This window comes from Convolutriloba macropyga, chromosome 6 (assembly GCF_964194025.1).
Source record: "Convolutriloba macropyga chromosome 6, txConMacr16.3, whole genome shotgun sequence".
Taxonomy (NCBI): Eukaryota; Metazoa; Xenacoelomorpha; order Acoela; family Convolutidae; genus Convolutriloba; species Convolutriloba macropyga.
The window spans coordinates 61583339-61600114 of NC_134473.1; the positions used below are offsets into that span (position 1 = coordinate 61583339).

At 36.9% G+C, this 16776-nt stretch overlaps 1 protein-coding gene across 1 annotated transcript in view; it reads right to left on the reverse strand.

Annotated features, from left to right (window-relative positions):
• The window catches only part of LOC142341367 (uncharacterized), a 19034-nt gene extending 3689 nt beyond the window's left edge, over window positions 1-15345 (reverse strand). Inside the window, exons 1-6 of the mRNA XM_075392295.1 lie at window positions 15266-15345; window positions 6633-6779; window positions 6047-6175; window positions 5075-5206; window positions 4365-4520; window positions 3570-3785 (exon numbers count right to left, since the gene is read on the reverse strand). Of these exons, the coding sequence (XP_075248410.1) occupies window positions 3570-3785; window positions 4365-4520; window positions 5075-5206; window positions 6047-6175; window positions 6633-6723 (724 nt within the window). The 5' untranslated portion in view covers window positions 6724-6779; window positions 15266-15345. The remainder of the gene's footprint in view (window positions 1-3569; window positions 3786-4364; window positions 4521-5074; window positions 5207-6046; window positions 6176-6632; window positions 6780-15265) is intronic.
• Window positions 15346-16776: the final 1431 nt, after the last annotated feature.

Genomic DNA, 16776 nt, shown 5'->3' on the forward strand with positions numbered 1-16776 from the left:
AATTAAACTCAAAGGATAATTTACAATTAGTTTCTCGCTTTGATACGCAAGAACGAGACATAATTGTTATAAAAAATATGTTCAATTAAGTATCCTAATGCGATTTTCGTGGATGTCCTCATTAACTATTTTTTTAATTTTGAGCTGATTTTTTATGGTATTGTGGTTTGCTCCTAATCTATTTCTCGGCGGTTTTCGTGCAGTGAAATTTGAAGCAATTACCGCTTTTTAAATTTTCTGATAAATAACAGTGCATTAAACTTCAAGGATTTGTAAAATTAAAATGTGAAGTAATGAACGCCACTTTCAATAAAATATCTCAGCAGCAATCAAATTGTTGATAAAAATAGCAACCTTTCATACTCCAGATGGGTAAATTTCCACGCTAAACATAGCCACAATCCACAGGACAAAAATGCAAATTTGAAAATTCATAGATATAACAGCAACCATGCGCTGGTCCTCCCAGGTCGAGGTGGCCAGACCGAAGTGACCCCTGATCAGACGAGTTTCGAGCGCACACATGTTCCCGGTGCGCTCGAATTACATGGTCTGGAAAAGGCTTCGAACGCACTTTTGTCTGGACAATGGTCTGGAACTTGCCTGATCAGAGGCCACTTTGTTCTGGGACGGTCTGATCAGAGGCAGTTTCAAGCGCACACTAGTCTGATCAGAGGCCGGTTCGAGCGCACACTAGTCTGACCAGAGACCAATTCGAGCTAAATTTTTTTTCAATTTTTTTTTGTTTTCTTACTGACTTTGGTTGTCTCGGGTGAGAGACAACAATAAAACAGCATTCTGATCGTAACTTCATCTGAGAATCTGATGGGTTTGATCAGAACCAAGGGGTCCAGCTGATAACAAATGCCGGTCCCCTCAAGAAAAGATTTTGAATCACAGTAGATCAAGACGTTTTTATGCAGAGCTGTCTAAGTTCATTTTTTCAGTTAAAAGCATAAAAAATGGCATACTCAGTAATTTTTTTGATCATTTTTTTTTCGATTTACTTTCATTAACAATACTTTCAGGATTGGTTTTTTTGTTAGTTGAATATAAGATTGATAAAATGATAGATGAAATGAATATATTATAACGATATTGAGAGATTTGTTCATGTTCAAAATCATTCTCTGATCAGAGGTGATTTCGAGCGCACTTTAGTCTGGGACAATATTTCGAGCGCACTTTAGTCTGGACAATGGTCTGGAACTCGTCTGGACAATGGTCTGGAACTTGTCTGATCAGGGGTCACTTCGGTCTGGAACTCGTCTGATCAGAGGCGGCTTCGAGCGCACTTCGAGCGCACAACGATCTTCGAGCGCATACTCGTCTGATCAGAGGTCACTTCGGTCTGGGACGGTCTGATCAGAGGTCCCACTTGTCTGGGACGGTCTGATCAGAGGTGATTTCGAGCGCGACCTCAACCTGGGCTATGACATCACGTTGAATAGAAGCAGCCCCCTTCAATCAGCTTATGAATAGACTTTTCTTGCAAAGATTTGTTTTTTGCCAAAAGTTTTTGCCTAAATTTGCCAATGTTTTGTCAACGTTTCAGAAAAAGCCAACAAAATACTATTGCTGTGCCTAAATTAGGAAAGATCACAGTTATCGTTCTCTCTTTCGATAAGTCATTAATATATTTAAAAAAAAGCAAAAAGAGCTCCCAAAGTTGTGTCCCGAGGAACGCATTGTTGACAATGGTTTTGCCGAAAAGTTGGGACCAACTTAAAATCAGTGGAAAATTTAATAATCTGCTTCTATAAGGGAAACTTTTTGCGAACTTGAATTAACAAAGATCCAAAACATTAACTGCATTTTTTCTATCACTTTCCAAACTCTCCATAATAGGTGATGTTAGATAGCGTACAGGTTTTGTTGTCATTCTTTGTGTTTTCAAAACCAAATTGTTTACTTAATAGTTATTAAGTTGACTGTGATAGTCAATCACTAAGATCAAAAGAGGTCATTGAAAGTGTTTCGAAACAATACGATGGCCAAGTAGTAATTAGTAAAAGCGGTTCCTGGCTTCTTTATTAGGGATATATGAAGTGAGCGTATTTCAGAACAGGAGCTGTATCATTTCTATGGATCCATTCAATCAAAATGGTTTTAAAATTTGTTTGGCGGAGGTTTCAGATTACCTGGCGATTTATTTCTGTTTAATTTAGCAGTGGTTAAATGAATATTTTTTATTTAAAAAACCTTAACTTTACATTTTTCATATTTGCTGTCTTCAACTATAATATAGGCTCAAAAGGTTTCTCAAATTGTTTGGTATCAGGTATACTGCTCTCACGTTTTTCAAACTTAATCTTTTGCTGTGACCTGAGTTTGCACAGTGGACACATCGTAAACGATGGCCAAAATAATTCTTCAAATCAGCGTACCATCTAAAATTATAATTTTAAAAGATTTTGAGCGCCAGTTTATTTGACTATTAGATATTCTTGGTCTCTATAAGTAATCTAACATTTTCATCTAAAACCTTGCAAAGTATTTAAAAAAGGTAAAAAATACTTTAATAATAAACTATTTTCAAGAAAGTTAGCATTGCAGCACAAACTAGGCCGCACAAAACCGCCACTTACTTGATATGTCATCAAAAGGTCTGACGATCTTAGTCAAGAGATGCCAGTAGCAGTACTGAAAAACTTTAAAAAGACAGATAGTCAGATGCTTAAGGTGCAGAGGATTTAAAACAATGGTCACCTTAATGCATTAAAAAAATAAATTGTTCATTATTGCTAACTTATTTGTCTCTGAAACTATACTGATAACGTTTCAATTCGTTTTTACTCAACATTGGTACTTTTGAATTAAAATGGGGGTTAAATTTCAAGTTAAACATGACCTAATTTAATTTATTAATCTTATTCATTTTTAACTCTTCGTTTAGGCTTACATCCACTCACCATAATTGTGCTTTTTAACTACCGGGATTTTCTCTTTTAACTTACTTGATTCTATTCCTTCTTCTGTCATAAGATATTTTACACTACTTATTTCGCATTCAAATCTAAATATCTCTGTTAATTTTTTGAACAATTCAAGAATGCGCAAGTTTTTGATCGAATGATTATTTTAATTTTCTTATTTTGGCATTGTTGGTTTGGTTTTATTAATGAAGATGATTTTAGCTATTTGTTTTGTTTTTGCATCTAGTGTTTGAAGTAATTTCTTGCTATTAGTTCCATAGACTAAAACGCCAAAGCTTAGTATCGGTTGTACGTAAATTTTATAAGTTATAAAAAAGCTGTGCACTTGTTAGAAATGATCTCAATTTATACAACAAAACAAAAAAATTTGGACAGTTTTGAGTTTAATTAAAAAAAAGTCCTATTAAAAATAAAATTTTCTTCAATTTGAAGTCACGTCTTCTTACAGACGTTTTGTGACTGTTTGTTTCATTTTTCATTATTGTATCTGGTCAAGAAAACTCTTACATTTGCTTTCAGATTCAAAAGGTGCGTTTTCGTTAAATTGAGGGTCAGTTTTTTTCGCATGACATAGTCGGCAACAGACTCTATTGATCTCGTAATTTTTATCTAGCCGAACACACATTTACTTACACAACGGCGATATCACCAAACAAGGTTGCATTGCAGCACCGCAGAAGTCCTGAATATCGTCTATATAAACCAGGAAGAGAAGTGGTCCTAGCACCGAACCCTGCAACACTCCATATTTGACTGATTTCAAGCATTGTTCTCTTTCACTCAAATAAGACTTCAGTAAAATTAGTACAGGCCCTTGCATCTCTATATTTTCGAATGTTTTCTTCAGATCTATAAAAACAGCTCTTATTTCTTTACATCCATTTTCTCAGTCTTTTTTGATGCCCTCGAGAAAATTTACCATGCTTCAGTGATTTTTTTGTGGTTTGAAAACCCAATAAATTTTTATTCATCAAATCAAATTTCTCAAGAAATGTGGTCATTCATCTAAAGAGAATTCTCTCTAAATTTTTTCTCAATCGTTGTTAATAAGGTCATTGTCCTGCAGTTGTCTGCTTCATCAGTATTTTTGCCCTAATGAATTTGAATTACTACTGCTTTTTTAATTATTTTGGGAAAATTCCATTTTGGAAACAGTTATTGACTAGAAAGTCAAAATAGCAACTATAGCATACTCTATGCGTTTTGAGTATGATGTTATTCAGCCCTTCAATATATATATATATATATATATATATATATATATATATATGTATGTATGAATGTATATATATATATATATATATATATATATATATATATATTATATATATATATATATACATATATATATATATATATATATATATATATATATTGGTAAGTGCCGCCCAAATAGGTTTTAAAGATTTTAAATAGAAGTGGTTTTACCTCGGCATACAGAGTCGTCACTTGTGGATTTGTCGAGCCAGAAACCTTCTTTACATTCGCACTTGAGACTCCCATCTTCTTCAAAGCTACAATTGAGACTGTTCTCTCCACACTTGCTGTTGACATCGCACCTGTTCACGTCTGAATTCCTGAGCCCTAATAGAAATATGCTCTATTTTTTTAATTGAGAGTATTCTCTGTTCACTTCATAATTCATTGCTCATAAATGATACGTGGTTTAATTTTACAACCCAACAAGGGTAGATAAGATATCAATTTTGGTTGCAGTCCCATCGCTTTAAGCCATGCAAACTTGTATCAATGGAAAGACGCAAAGTGAAACCAAAAATGTGTTCACGCGGGAGAGGAAACAGACTAAGAAGACGATATCTCAGCTCATTAACCATTAACGTTATATTTTAAACAGAATCTTGATACAGACGGGAAGCATAACAGATCGTATCATTTCACACCAGAGATTATCCTTTTTGCCTTTAAGAAAAAAAACTTTGCAAAAAAGACAACAATACTCGAATAGGGCAGAAAAGCTCTGTAGGAAAATTTACTCGGTCGCGTAAAGTCGTAATCTCAAGTATTAGGGTTGTTTACAATTGTATCCTTACCAGCAGAGCAAGATAAATTTTAATTTTCAAGCTGTTTTCAGTCGAAAACGACAAGTAAATAAAATTTGGATAAAGAAATGACGTTACTTTGACAAGTAGATCCATAGCTGGACTGATCAAACCAGAAGCCCTCTTCACACTCACATAGATAGCTGCCTTCTTCATTCGTACAACTTGTGCTGTTCTCTCCACACTTTTGGACACCACACTCGTCTACGTCTATGACAAACACAATAGCCAGCTAAATTTCACATTCTACGAAACTAAAATCAAACGATGTGTAAGTTGATAAAAATTGAAGCAACTTGAATGTATGAATGTTGAAAATAGAACAGAGAAGAATAAAAAAGCGTGAGCAGTTAAAAGTGACGTGGTTATGGCCAGAAAAAAGACGCCAGGAATTTTTAGAATTAGACTAAGTGGGCCATAAACGACATTTGGTTTCGATCACTTGAAAAGTTGGTAGTATACGGTAAACAATTATATTTTAATGAACGAAAATAATAAATCAACAATAATAATGTTTTCAACCAAAATTGAGTTTAACTATCTCGCTATTTGGGGGCGAGAACAAGTTTCAATTTTGATCAAATGGTGACCAACCAAAATAGCATAAATTAAATTTGAAGCCTTTTGTGACCTTTTTCAACACAAATTTCCTCAGTTGCCATTAGAGTGGAATTGAATTGAGTGAAGATCATAAATTGGAAAACTGCTTAACATTGACACAAAAGTAAGGTAGCTGGGTAGTTACACGCTAAATAAAGATCATCTGTCAAAAACGTTAATGACTACATTTTTATGCGAATATATAAGTATAAATCAAGTATAATTTAAAAACGAGCTGAAAGCTTCAAAACGATTACGTAACGGGCAACACTGCTAAAAACGAGTCAAAGTCTGATCATGGTTGAATTCGGTCTGCAAGAGTTTCAACCTCGGACACCTTAAAGCACGCCTCAGCCTGGGAGTGCTTGAATGGCTAAAATATCTAAAAGTGACTTCTCTCAGATCATCTCGCTTCCATTAGCGGCTGTTAGTGCAATTAAGTTTATGTACCTGAGCAGTTAGTTCCATAATCTCCTGTGAATTGGTATCCCTGTTGACAAGTACAAGTGTAAGAAAGGTCTCTATTCTCACATTTCAAAGATTTATCGCCACACATATCCAGAGAGCACTCGTCTATGTCTAAACATAGAAGATTCATTCAATTATTTGTTCGTATCCGTTATTAAAAACCAAACAACCCCACTCTGCACATCTGCGCCAAACCCAATCATCAGGATCAAAAAGATTCCTACACAACCATCAGTTGCGAGAATATATTAAAAGCATCCGCAATTTTTCTTTCAAAGCCAAACGATTATACTTTATGGGTATTATTCGTTCAATTTACAAATTATACGTACAAAGTTAGATTAATTTCAGAAGAAAAATTCGACACCAAAACAAGGTAAAATTTCTAGACATTCAAATTCAATTATAGTGCATTTCAATCCCCTCTTTACAAAGAGAAGAAAAGAAAATTTTCTCGGCATTTTTGAATTCAATTTCCTTTTTGACCGTTTATGTATAAGAACGAAGTATTTGAGGTCAGTCAGCTGTTTGAATTGAGCATACATAACCATTTCATAATTTTAGTTACCTTTGCATTTGGTGGGATCACTTGGGAGTGTTTGAGCCCCTAAGAGACAATTCTCACACTGGAATCCTCCAAACACTTCACTGCAACCCATTAGGTTGTTCACTTGACAGTACAGCAGACCATGACTCCGACAGTTGAACTCGGTCACTAGAAAATTCTCTATTTGGCAAGCCAATAACTGGGCTAACTCTCTACACCAACCAAAAACCTGAGCGCGATTAGTTTCATTTGTGTTGGGTTATGGACTTTCGCAAGCGGAATAAAAGGCGTTTTTAACTAAGTAAAAGAATTAATTTCTCAAAAATGAGAGAATAACAAAATGATATTTTACAGTAGAATTTAGAGATTTACAGGAGAGATCTGATTATAAGATCAAGATGGTGATTTGAATTTGGGGATGAAAAAGGACTCAAAAATCAGCTGTATATATACCCATTATCAGTGTGAAAAAGTCAAGATACAAAACTAATCTTAGCACCGTGATTTATAGTGGGGGTCGCAAAGGTTACCCAATATGGTTTGCTTCTGCAAATCAGTCGCAAAGGGAACCATAAATGGAATGCATTTGCACTTTTCTGAGAATTCATTCACACTTCCGGAGATATCATCATCATTTAATACATGCTGGGAAGATTTTACATCAATTAATCTAACTCTAATAATAGTTATCTAGATTCACCAATTTGAACCGAATATTGATTCTCAGCACCATTTCTTGACGATTCATTTATATAATTTCTTTGATCAAAATCAAATTGCTTGTCTTTCTAATCTGGTAAGTCAAACTTTCTTTCTAATTCTCACTAAGTTTAAGACTATAGTTTGATCGAAATTCTAACACCCCCACTCAGACTTGAGCTGATTGCGTAGAGTCTGTTCCCATCAAAACTGCTCTGAATGTTTCCACTTTCGAAACGGGTAAGGACTTTGTGAAGATGTCCGCTGCCATTTTGTCTGTAGGAACGTAATGAATTGAAATAGTCCCATCCTCTGTTTTGACCCGGATGAAGTGAAACTTTGTTTCGATGTGCTTGCTCCTTTTGTGCATGACTGGGTTTTGGCAGAGTCTGATACAACTTTGGTTGTCTTCTCCAATTGCTATTGGACGTTTCTGTTGGATGCCAAAATCCTCTAGAAGTTGTTTCAGGTAGAGTGCTTCCTGAACTGCTGCTGCCATGCCCTGATATTCTGCTTCTGATGAAGAAAGAGCAACTGTGGCCTGCTTCTTGACACCCCAGCTGAGTGCTGCGCCACGTCCGTTGAGCTTGAAGTAATAGCCCGTTGTTGATTTTCTGTCGTTCACGTCTCCAGACCACTCTGCATCACTTTCCCCCACTAAATCATAACTAGCCTCTTTTGTGTAAGTAAGTTTTAAACCTTTTGAACCTTGAAGATATCGCAGAAGTCGTTTTCCGCACATCCAGTGTTGATTGGTAGGTGCATTCATGTGTCTGGACAGAATGTTGACTGCGAACATGATGTCTGGCCTCGTCTGTTTGGCCAGATACAGAAGTGATCCAACCAAGCTTCTGTAGATCCTCTGGTCCACTTCTTCGTCTCCGTTCTGTGCTGTCTGAAGTTTCAAATTCAAATCAGCTGGAGTTCTTGAGGGTTTGCATTGATCCATTTGAAACCGCTCAAGCATTGTTTCTATGTAGCGTTCTTGGTCGACTGTGACTTTGCCCTCTTCTCGTCTGATTCTTAGACCCAGAAACCAGTGTAGTCTCCCTCTGTCTTCCATGTGAAAGGTTGCTTCTAGTGCCTTCTTGACATCAGAGACCACTGTCATACTTCTTGATGCTACTATGATGTCGTCAACCCAGACCAAGATGAAGGTGTGATCCTCTGCTTCTGATCTTGCGAACAAGCAGTGATCGTTCCTGCTTCTGGTGAACCCCTGTCTCAGTAGGAAGTTTGCCAGCTCTTTGTACCAGTTGTTAGCAGCCTGTTTCAAACCATAAATTGATTTATTTAGTCGACATACTAACTTCTCCCCATCTGATCCGCGTTTTACAAACTCCTGTGGCTGTTCCAGATACACTTCTTCCTCGATTGGTGAGTGCAGGAAAGCAGTCTTGACATCAAATTGGTGCATCACATGGCCCTGCTTCGCTGATAGTTGAAGTAGAATCCTGAATGTCTCTGGCTTACAGGTAGGCGCAAAAGTCTCAAAGTAGTCCAGTCCTTCCACTTGTTTGAAGCCTTTCGCCACATAGCGCGCTTTGTATTTGTCCACTTGACCACTGGGTCCCAATTTCACTTTGTAAACCCATTTGCACGGTATGACGTCCCTGTCTGTGGGTGGTCTCACTAGGTTCCAAGTCTCGTTTTCTTGGAGTGCCTTGACCTCGTCCTTCATTGCCCGGTGCCACTGGTCCCAATCGTCACCTTGCTTGGCTTCGTAGACTGTTTTGGGTTCCACATAGTCGCCCTCAGTCACAGCAAGATGGGTCCTGACTTCTCCAAAAAATTGCGGAACATTCCTTGCTCGTGTCCCTCGTCTGGGCTCTGCTCTGTCCGCGTGTTCCAGAGCATCTTCATTGAAGCCAACTGTCTCTAAACGTGAGAAGTCTTCTGTGTCACTGTCTTCCAGTGACTCTGAGTCTCTGTGACTCTCTCTTGTTGCATTAGATCCTTCATCTAGTGCTGTTTCTCCAACATCCGAGGCCTCTTGTCTCAGTGTTGTTTCTTGTGTATTCACGCTCCCTGCGTCATGCCACTCCTCCTTTATTGCAGTAGATGTGTCCTGTCTGTCTCTGTTGTCATCATCTTGATGACCATCATCTGGGTGCCAGACTCCCAGTTCCGACCCATCATCTAGTAGGTCCGCCGTTTCTTTGTTGTCAGGGATTGAGCCCACTTCAGACTCCTTGATGATCACGTCTCGAACTGCCATCACCTTGCGTGTGTTGGGTATGTACACCAGGTATCCGTTTTCTCCTTCAGTGTAACCCACAAACTTTCCTTCCAGTGCCTTGGGTTCAAGTTTGCTGACTTCTCTGTCCCTCTTCCTCATGAAGACTGTGCAACCAAAAATAGATAATTTACTAATTGAAAGCTTAGGTTTTATACCTCTCATCAGCTCTGCTGGGCATTTTTCTTCTCCTCGTCTCACAACCAAGTTTCTGATCCTTGCTGCGTGAAGAATTGCTGCTCCCCACATCATCTTGGGAAGTCCTGAGTCAATGAGCAAACATCTTGCCATCTCCAGCAGTGTCCTGTTGCACCTCTCAGCTAAACCATTCTGTTGTGGCGTCTCTGGTATGGTCTTTTCCTGTAGAATGCCTGCATCCAAGCAGTACGTCTCGAAATGCTCTGAGAGAAACTCCTTCGCATTGTCTTGCCTCAGCTTCTTGGGCGTCCCCACACTGAGAACAAATTTCTTCAGGCTGGCCAGTGCTTCACTCTTTGCCTTAAGCAAGTCCACAAACACAAACTTCGTGTACTGGTCTGCAAACACAATGCAGAACCGGAACCCTGACAGTGACTCTACTCTGAAAGGTCCCATCACGTCTGTGAACACCCTCTCCAGCTTCTCTTCTGCTTGGGTCTCTGCCACTCTTGGTACCGGAGTCTTTGTGATCTTGGCCAATGCACACACATTGCATACATCATCGAGTTCCCCCACTGTCTCTGGTGCATTCCTGACCACATCCGCTTGATTCAAATGACCCAATCGTCTGTGCCACTTCCTTGCACTGTCAAGTTTCACGCTGTTGGAACTCATCTTGAATTCTAGAACGCTGCAGGGTAAGTAAAACAAATTATTTTCTTGTGTTAGTTTTACCCGAGTTCCCTTCTGGAGTTTCATGCAGCTGTTTCCTCTCTCGAAAGTGAAGCTATGTCCCCACTCCGTGCATCTTGAGACTGATAGGAGGTTTGAAGAATAGTCCGGCACACACAGAACATTTTTGAGTTCGCATTGGAATTCCCCTTTGTTTGAGGGTATGCTGATCCTCACACAGCCTCTGCCCACCACTCTGGAAGCCTCTCCGTTGGGGTTTCTGACCACTGATTGAATGGGCACAAAGTCCAGAAACGCATCGATGTTCGTCACTATGTGATCTGTACAACCACTGTCCACTAGCATGCCTGCTGTCTTCCACTGGGTAAGAGCTGCCCTGCATTCCTCGTCTGGTGTAGCCAATGTTGGACCCATTGCCACTGACTCATGTTTGCCTCCATCTCTTTGTCTCATGCATGCCCTGTCTAGGTGACCCTTCTCACCACACTTGCTGCATTGTGCTGTCTCCTTCTTCCTGCAGTCCTTGGCAAAGTGTCCAGGGATCCCACACACAAAGCAGTTTCCTTTCTTGGGTCCCTTCTTGAAGTCACGCTTCACTGCCAGTGCCACTGAACCACTTTGTCCCTTGTGTCTCTGCACCGTGCTCTCATGAAAGTTCTGCAGCCTTTTTCTCAACTCTGTGAAGTTCGTTGCCGGGTTGAAGCTTTCCTGTATTAAAAAACTTTCATACCTCATTGGCAGACCATTGAGGACCAAGGCGTTGAAGAGGGTCTCTGAGACTGCTTCCCCTGCTTCTTGTAGCCTTGTGAGCAACTCCTGTCCTCTGATGAAGAAGCTGTCCAAATCCTCAGAATCCTCGAGCTGCAGTCGAGCAAGCTGTGCCACTAAAGTCACCACTGTCGGCGTCTCCACACTCTGAAATCTCTCTTGCAAAAGCTTCCAAGCCTTTGCTCCATCTCCAATGCCGTCATCTCCCACACAGTCATGTCTCATCAGCATGAGGGTTGTTGCATCTAGAGTCAGTGCCAGATGGCACCACATATTGTTCCGTTTCTCCTTGATGTCTGCAACTTCCTTCTCATATGCATCCTTCAGCACCTTGTGGTTCTTCTTTTCATCATTGGTTGCCCCATTGGCCAGTGGCGCAGGCTCATTGGGTTGCTCCTCTGTCCCCAGTAGTGATTTGTAGAGTCCCTTCGTCTGCATCATCGCCACAAATCTTGTGCTCCAGATTGGAAAGTCCTGTGCCTTTCCTGTGTAGGTCAGCAGCTTCACTGTCTGTTGATCCATTGAAGTTTGAGCAGGCAAAACAGTTGTGAAAAGAAAAGGTACTAAGCAGAAAAGGATTATGACTGTCAACAATAAATTAGTTTTGTTTTGGAAATTAATTTTATGACTTAAAAAATTGCTGGGCCCATAACCTGTTGGGTTATGGACTTTCGCAAGCGGAATAAAAGGCGTTTTTAACTAAGTAAAAGAATTAATTTCTCAAAAATGAGAGAATAACAAAATGATATTTTACAGTAGAATTTAGAGATTTACAGGAGAGATCTGATTATAAGATCAAGATGGTGATTTGAATTTGGGGATGAAAAAGGACTCAAAAATCAGCTGTATATATACCCATTATCAGTGTGAAAAAGTCAAGATACAAAACTAATCTTAGCACCGTGATTTATAGTGGGGGTCGCAAAGGTTACCCAATATGGTTTGCTTCTGCAAATCAGTCGCAAAGGGAACCATAAATGGAATGCATTTGCACTTTTCTGAGAATTCATTCACACTTCCGGAGATATCATCATCATTTAATACATGCTGGGAAGATTTTACATCAATTAATCTAACTCTAATAATAGTTATCTAGATTCACCAATTTGAACCGAATATTGATTCTCAGCACCATTTCTTGACGATTCATTTATATAATTTCTTTGATCAAAATCAAATTGCTTGTCTTTCTAATCTGGTAAGTCAAACTTTCTTTCTAATTCTCACTAAGTTTAAGACTATAGTTTGATCGAAATTCTAACAATTTGAGAGAAACAAAATTAAACAAAGTTAGAATTGCTTTGATAAATAACGTACCTCAAGTCTTATGAATTGGTAAGATATTATCAATGCATATCAAATATTACACTTGCCTTATGTCATGATCAAGTATTGGAAAAAGTTAACAGGACATATAAGATGTGCCAAAACTATCAAGAGATTGCCAAATCTTCCATGCAGCACTGATTATTTTTTTTAAAAAATAATCTTTGTATCAAGTAAAGGAGAACATGATGACCGTTGTGACATTTTATGGGATAAATACAAATGAGATTGCTTAATGCAGTGAGGCTTATCGAGAGAAGTTAGTAAGTAAATAACTTGTGCGAAATCAGCTATGATCCTCGTAGGACCACTGTGAGATCATATAAGATAGATGCTTATCAGAATAGTGAAAAAGGGCACATGAGATGACTTAAAAGAGTGATTTCTATGCAATCAAATCACGATTATGATGCCTGTTAAAATTTTTGTCACATGTTGGGTTTTTAAAAAAATCTCCGTTGTTATTTCCACCCGCACCGTGTAGCATTAATATAAAATTTTAATTTAAAACCCAATTTTTTTAAATAAGGCTCTCCGACGAAAAAGAATGATTTGTTTAAACTCTCTGTTTCTGTGTTCACTTGTAATTTGAAGTTCTATATAGCTTAATTATTTTCTGCTCATGAAACTCACTATTTGCATCTCCAAAATGTTGCATCGCAAAAAGTTTTATGATCCTTGAATGACTAATAAGAACTCATATAAATCATAAACGATCTGGTAAGATCACTTGAAGAAAGTTTTATAACAAAGTGCTGCAGCGTCGATCAACTTTTTTAGTGTCAGTAACTTAGGAAATGATCATTGAAGCATTGTTGTAGAAAATTTGTTTATTTGTACATTTGACCATTGTATGACTACTAACAAATAATACAAATCAAATATGACCTGGTTAGTTACAAAAAACTTATATATATATGTATATATATATATATATATATATATATATATATATATATATATATATATATATAAACACCTAGTACGGCAAGTAAGAATTTTGGTAACCCAGATAAACACATAAAAACCCATTAGAAACCTTGAATTTTTATGATCGATGACAATGAAACAATACAGAGAAACAAAAAAGTGATATTAGATGAAAATTTTACTAAGCACCAAACACTGCCATTCAAAATTTGATATCGCTTAAGTCAATGAGAATATTAAACTCAAAAAATTATGAGCTGAAAATTTGAAGCCAATTGTAGCTAATTATTATTTTTAAAAAACCTGAAAATTTAGAATTAGCAGTAATCTTGAACCACATAACATATTTACACAGTGTTAATGTCTTTTGTTATGTTTACGACAAAACAGAAAAAAAGTTTCAAAAATTTAAGAAATTAACAGTACATCAACCAAGAGCAACCTACCCAAAGTCAACTAAATGGAAAGATCTAATTTACGTCCAGAGATATATTTATATATAACAGTAGATCTAATATATAACAGTAGATCTAAAAAATTGTAGAATTTTTTGAATGCATTTATTCAATATAACGACGATTTTCGATATTTTAATAAAAACCTCCTCAGCAGCATTCAATATTTGAAATACATCTCTCCACTGAGAGAATATTTTGTTTTCAAACGCGTTAAGGAGACGTTTTAATTCTAACGTTAAATATTGTTATTCAGCTTAAGATAAGGAAGGACTTAAGAAAACTGATTTACTGAACATTGATAAAAAGGTCTCGCAAAAGGGCGTCTAACTAATAGTGTTCTTGGAGATGAATTGTAATGAGACTTATGCATTGGTCATATCATTATTTCAATATGATATGTTTTTGTCGTCATTTAAAACATGGTGAAAGACGCATTGCAATACTTAAATTAATGAAGTAGACATATGGTGTTAATTGATGGGTTTTGTGAAAACTGTTAAAATTTTTCTTTATTTCGTTTCCATTCTTTTAGTTTTGGCAATCAAAGGACGCATCAAAGAAACCAATGACGGCGAATTAAGAAATTTCGGTCACCTTTGTAAAAAAAACACAACACACAAAGCACAACACAAAAGTTAATACTTTATTTCAAATGCGCATTCAATCAGTTTATATAATAATAAAATGAAGTTTTCTTTTGATTTGTTATTTCAACCAATCGCATGTTTGTAAAAAAAAAATTCGCCAAAACGAAAAGCACCCCCGTCTGTTCTATTATGAAATAAAGCCCATGTTAGCATTGAACTTCGGTTGTCATAATTTATTCAGATGTAATAGTTGCCTATCAAGTCCCATGGGACGCTAGACATAGCCAAGAGCGCTAAATTTTTAACTCAGTCATGCCTTGGTTAATGTTTGTGGCCTTTTCAGATCTAAAACTTAGTGTATTTTTTTCAATATGAGCCATATCGCCTCTGTAATTGCACAGAGGTTAAGTACGACAAAAACACAAAATTTCAACTGATTGCATCCCTAAGTTGTTGAATTGGCATTTGAATATAGGTAGATGTGTTTTTCACGGCACCAATTTTCTAATCTACTTCAGTCAGATCAATAGTGTTCTCAAATGGCAAAATTTTGCAGGCAATTTTTAACTAAATGTTCTCTAGATGTTTAAAAAATTTTAATTTCCGTCAACATTGTCTTAATTTGGCCTAATCAATTAGTACTTAGGATACAAAGAATACTTGCTTTTGATAGTTAGCACAACAAAAAGCAATGACACAAATTTATGTTTTCAGATACAAAAACAATTATAAGCTCTCTCTGTTGACAATTATTTTGGAAGCTTTATATTTGTTATTTTCATCAAGAGAAAACAGTTTTATTCTGCTGCTTTTACCAACCTTTTATAATCCCCACTTTATAAAAAGAAGCGAAAACTTGATCACAACTTTGTATGTCGTGTCTGACCAAAATGTTGCAAGTTTCCTTCACCGGAACCACTTCTCTGGATGTTAAATAACTGTAGTCTCTTGTCAAGTCCAAACCCATCCCACAGAACAAACTCTCCTGGCAATAAACACCAGTGGACCAATCAAAACTCTCCATTTTATCCAAGCATTTCAATTGGTTCATTCCTATGTCAGGTACCATAACTGTGTGGTAGATACGAGTTTTAGGGAGAGAGAAGGAACATTTTGTCAAAAACGAGCGAATTTGTTTGCATTTATCAGCTCTGATATGATTATATGCTGTTAACGCGATCAGTATCACTAGAAAATTTGCCGCCATTGGTTACACAGAAAAAATGAACTTAATTTTTTCTGACTCAAAATTGGTTTTAAGGTGTTTACAGGACAAGAATGTACAAAATAGAATACCATTAAAATGTAAACAAATATATTATCGAAAAGGGCTTACAATTTTTGAGGGAATAAAATTATTATACTCAACAAAAAGTTTCTCTTGTCCTGAGAAGAGCAATCAAAGCAATACGTAAATTTTCAAATAGAAATTCAATCAAATGTTTTTAAAAAACGTTAACGTTCTTAAATGTTCTTAAATCAATCACAGTCCTTTCAAAATGAGAACAATTTGCCATTATCATGAAACAAGTATTACCCTTACATCAAAATTTGATCAAAATTTTCAGCATGAAATGCACTTAAGGCTCAGAGTGATTCAATTTCAACTATACTGAAAAATTAATTTGACTGAAAAAGAAAACTCACTACAGATGCTGAAAATCAAAAATTACTCAGCAGCTGAAACCTCTCAAATTTATCCTGTATCCGACACGAATATTTCGACGGTGGTAGATCTAAAATTTACTGATTAGGAAAGCAACTTAAATGCGACATTATGCAGTAGCTATTAATAAACGGGAACTGTGCTCGTAAAACTGGTCAACCTGGTCAAAGAAAACAGTGGTGGTCTACAGAAGTGATAAGGCTGCTTGTTGTCTTTGAGGATTATTCAGTATAAGAACTGATAGAGCGCTTAATGAAACAAGGAGGCTCGGTAAGGTGCGTTAGCACATAATGCTCCGACACCTCTCATTTACAAAACTCTCAAGAAAACTTGAAAAGTTAACTCAATCAAACTAATTCAAAAGTTAACTCAATCTACAAATTTACCGTTGTAGAAAAAATTTTTAAATAGACATGCAGCTCTCAAGAACTCAATCAATTTGGCACGTAGTTCTCGAGAAACGTCATTGATATAACCTAGTATAGCTGCCATTTCTACTTTAGTATGCAATGGTTCTCGAAACTGAAATATCTGAAAAATGAACAGAATTTATGTTGTAAAATATGGGTTGAAGAAATGAATATGTAGAAACAAAATGATCTCAGAAGAATACTGCACATTATATTTTCATGAGTAGTTTATAATGGAAACGGTAAATCAAAAT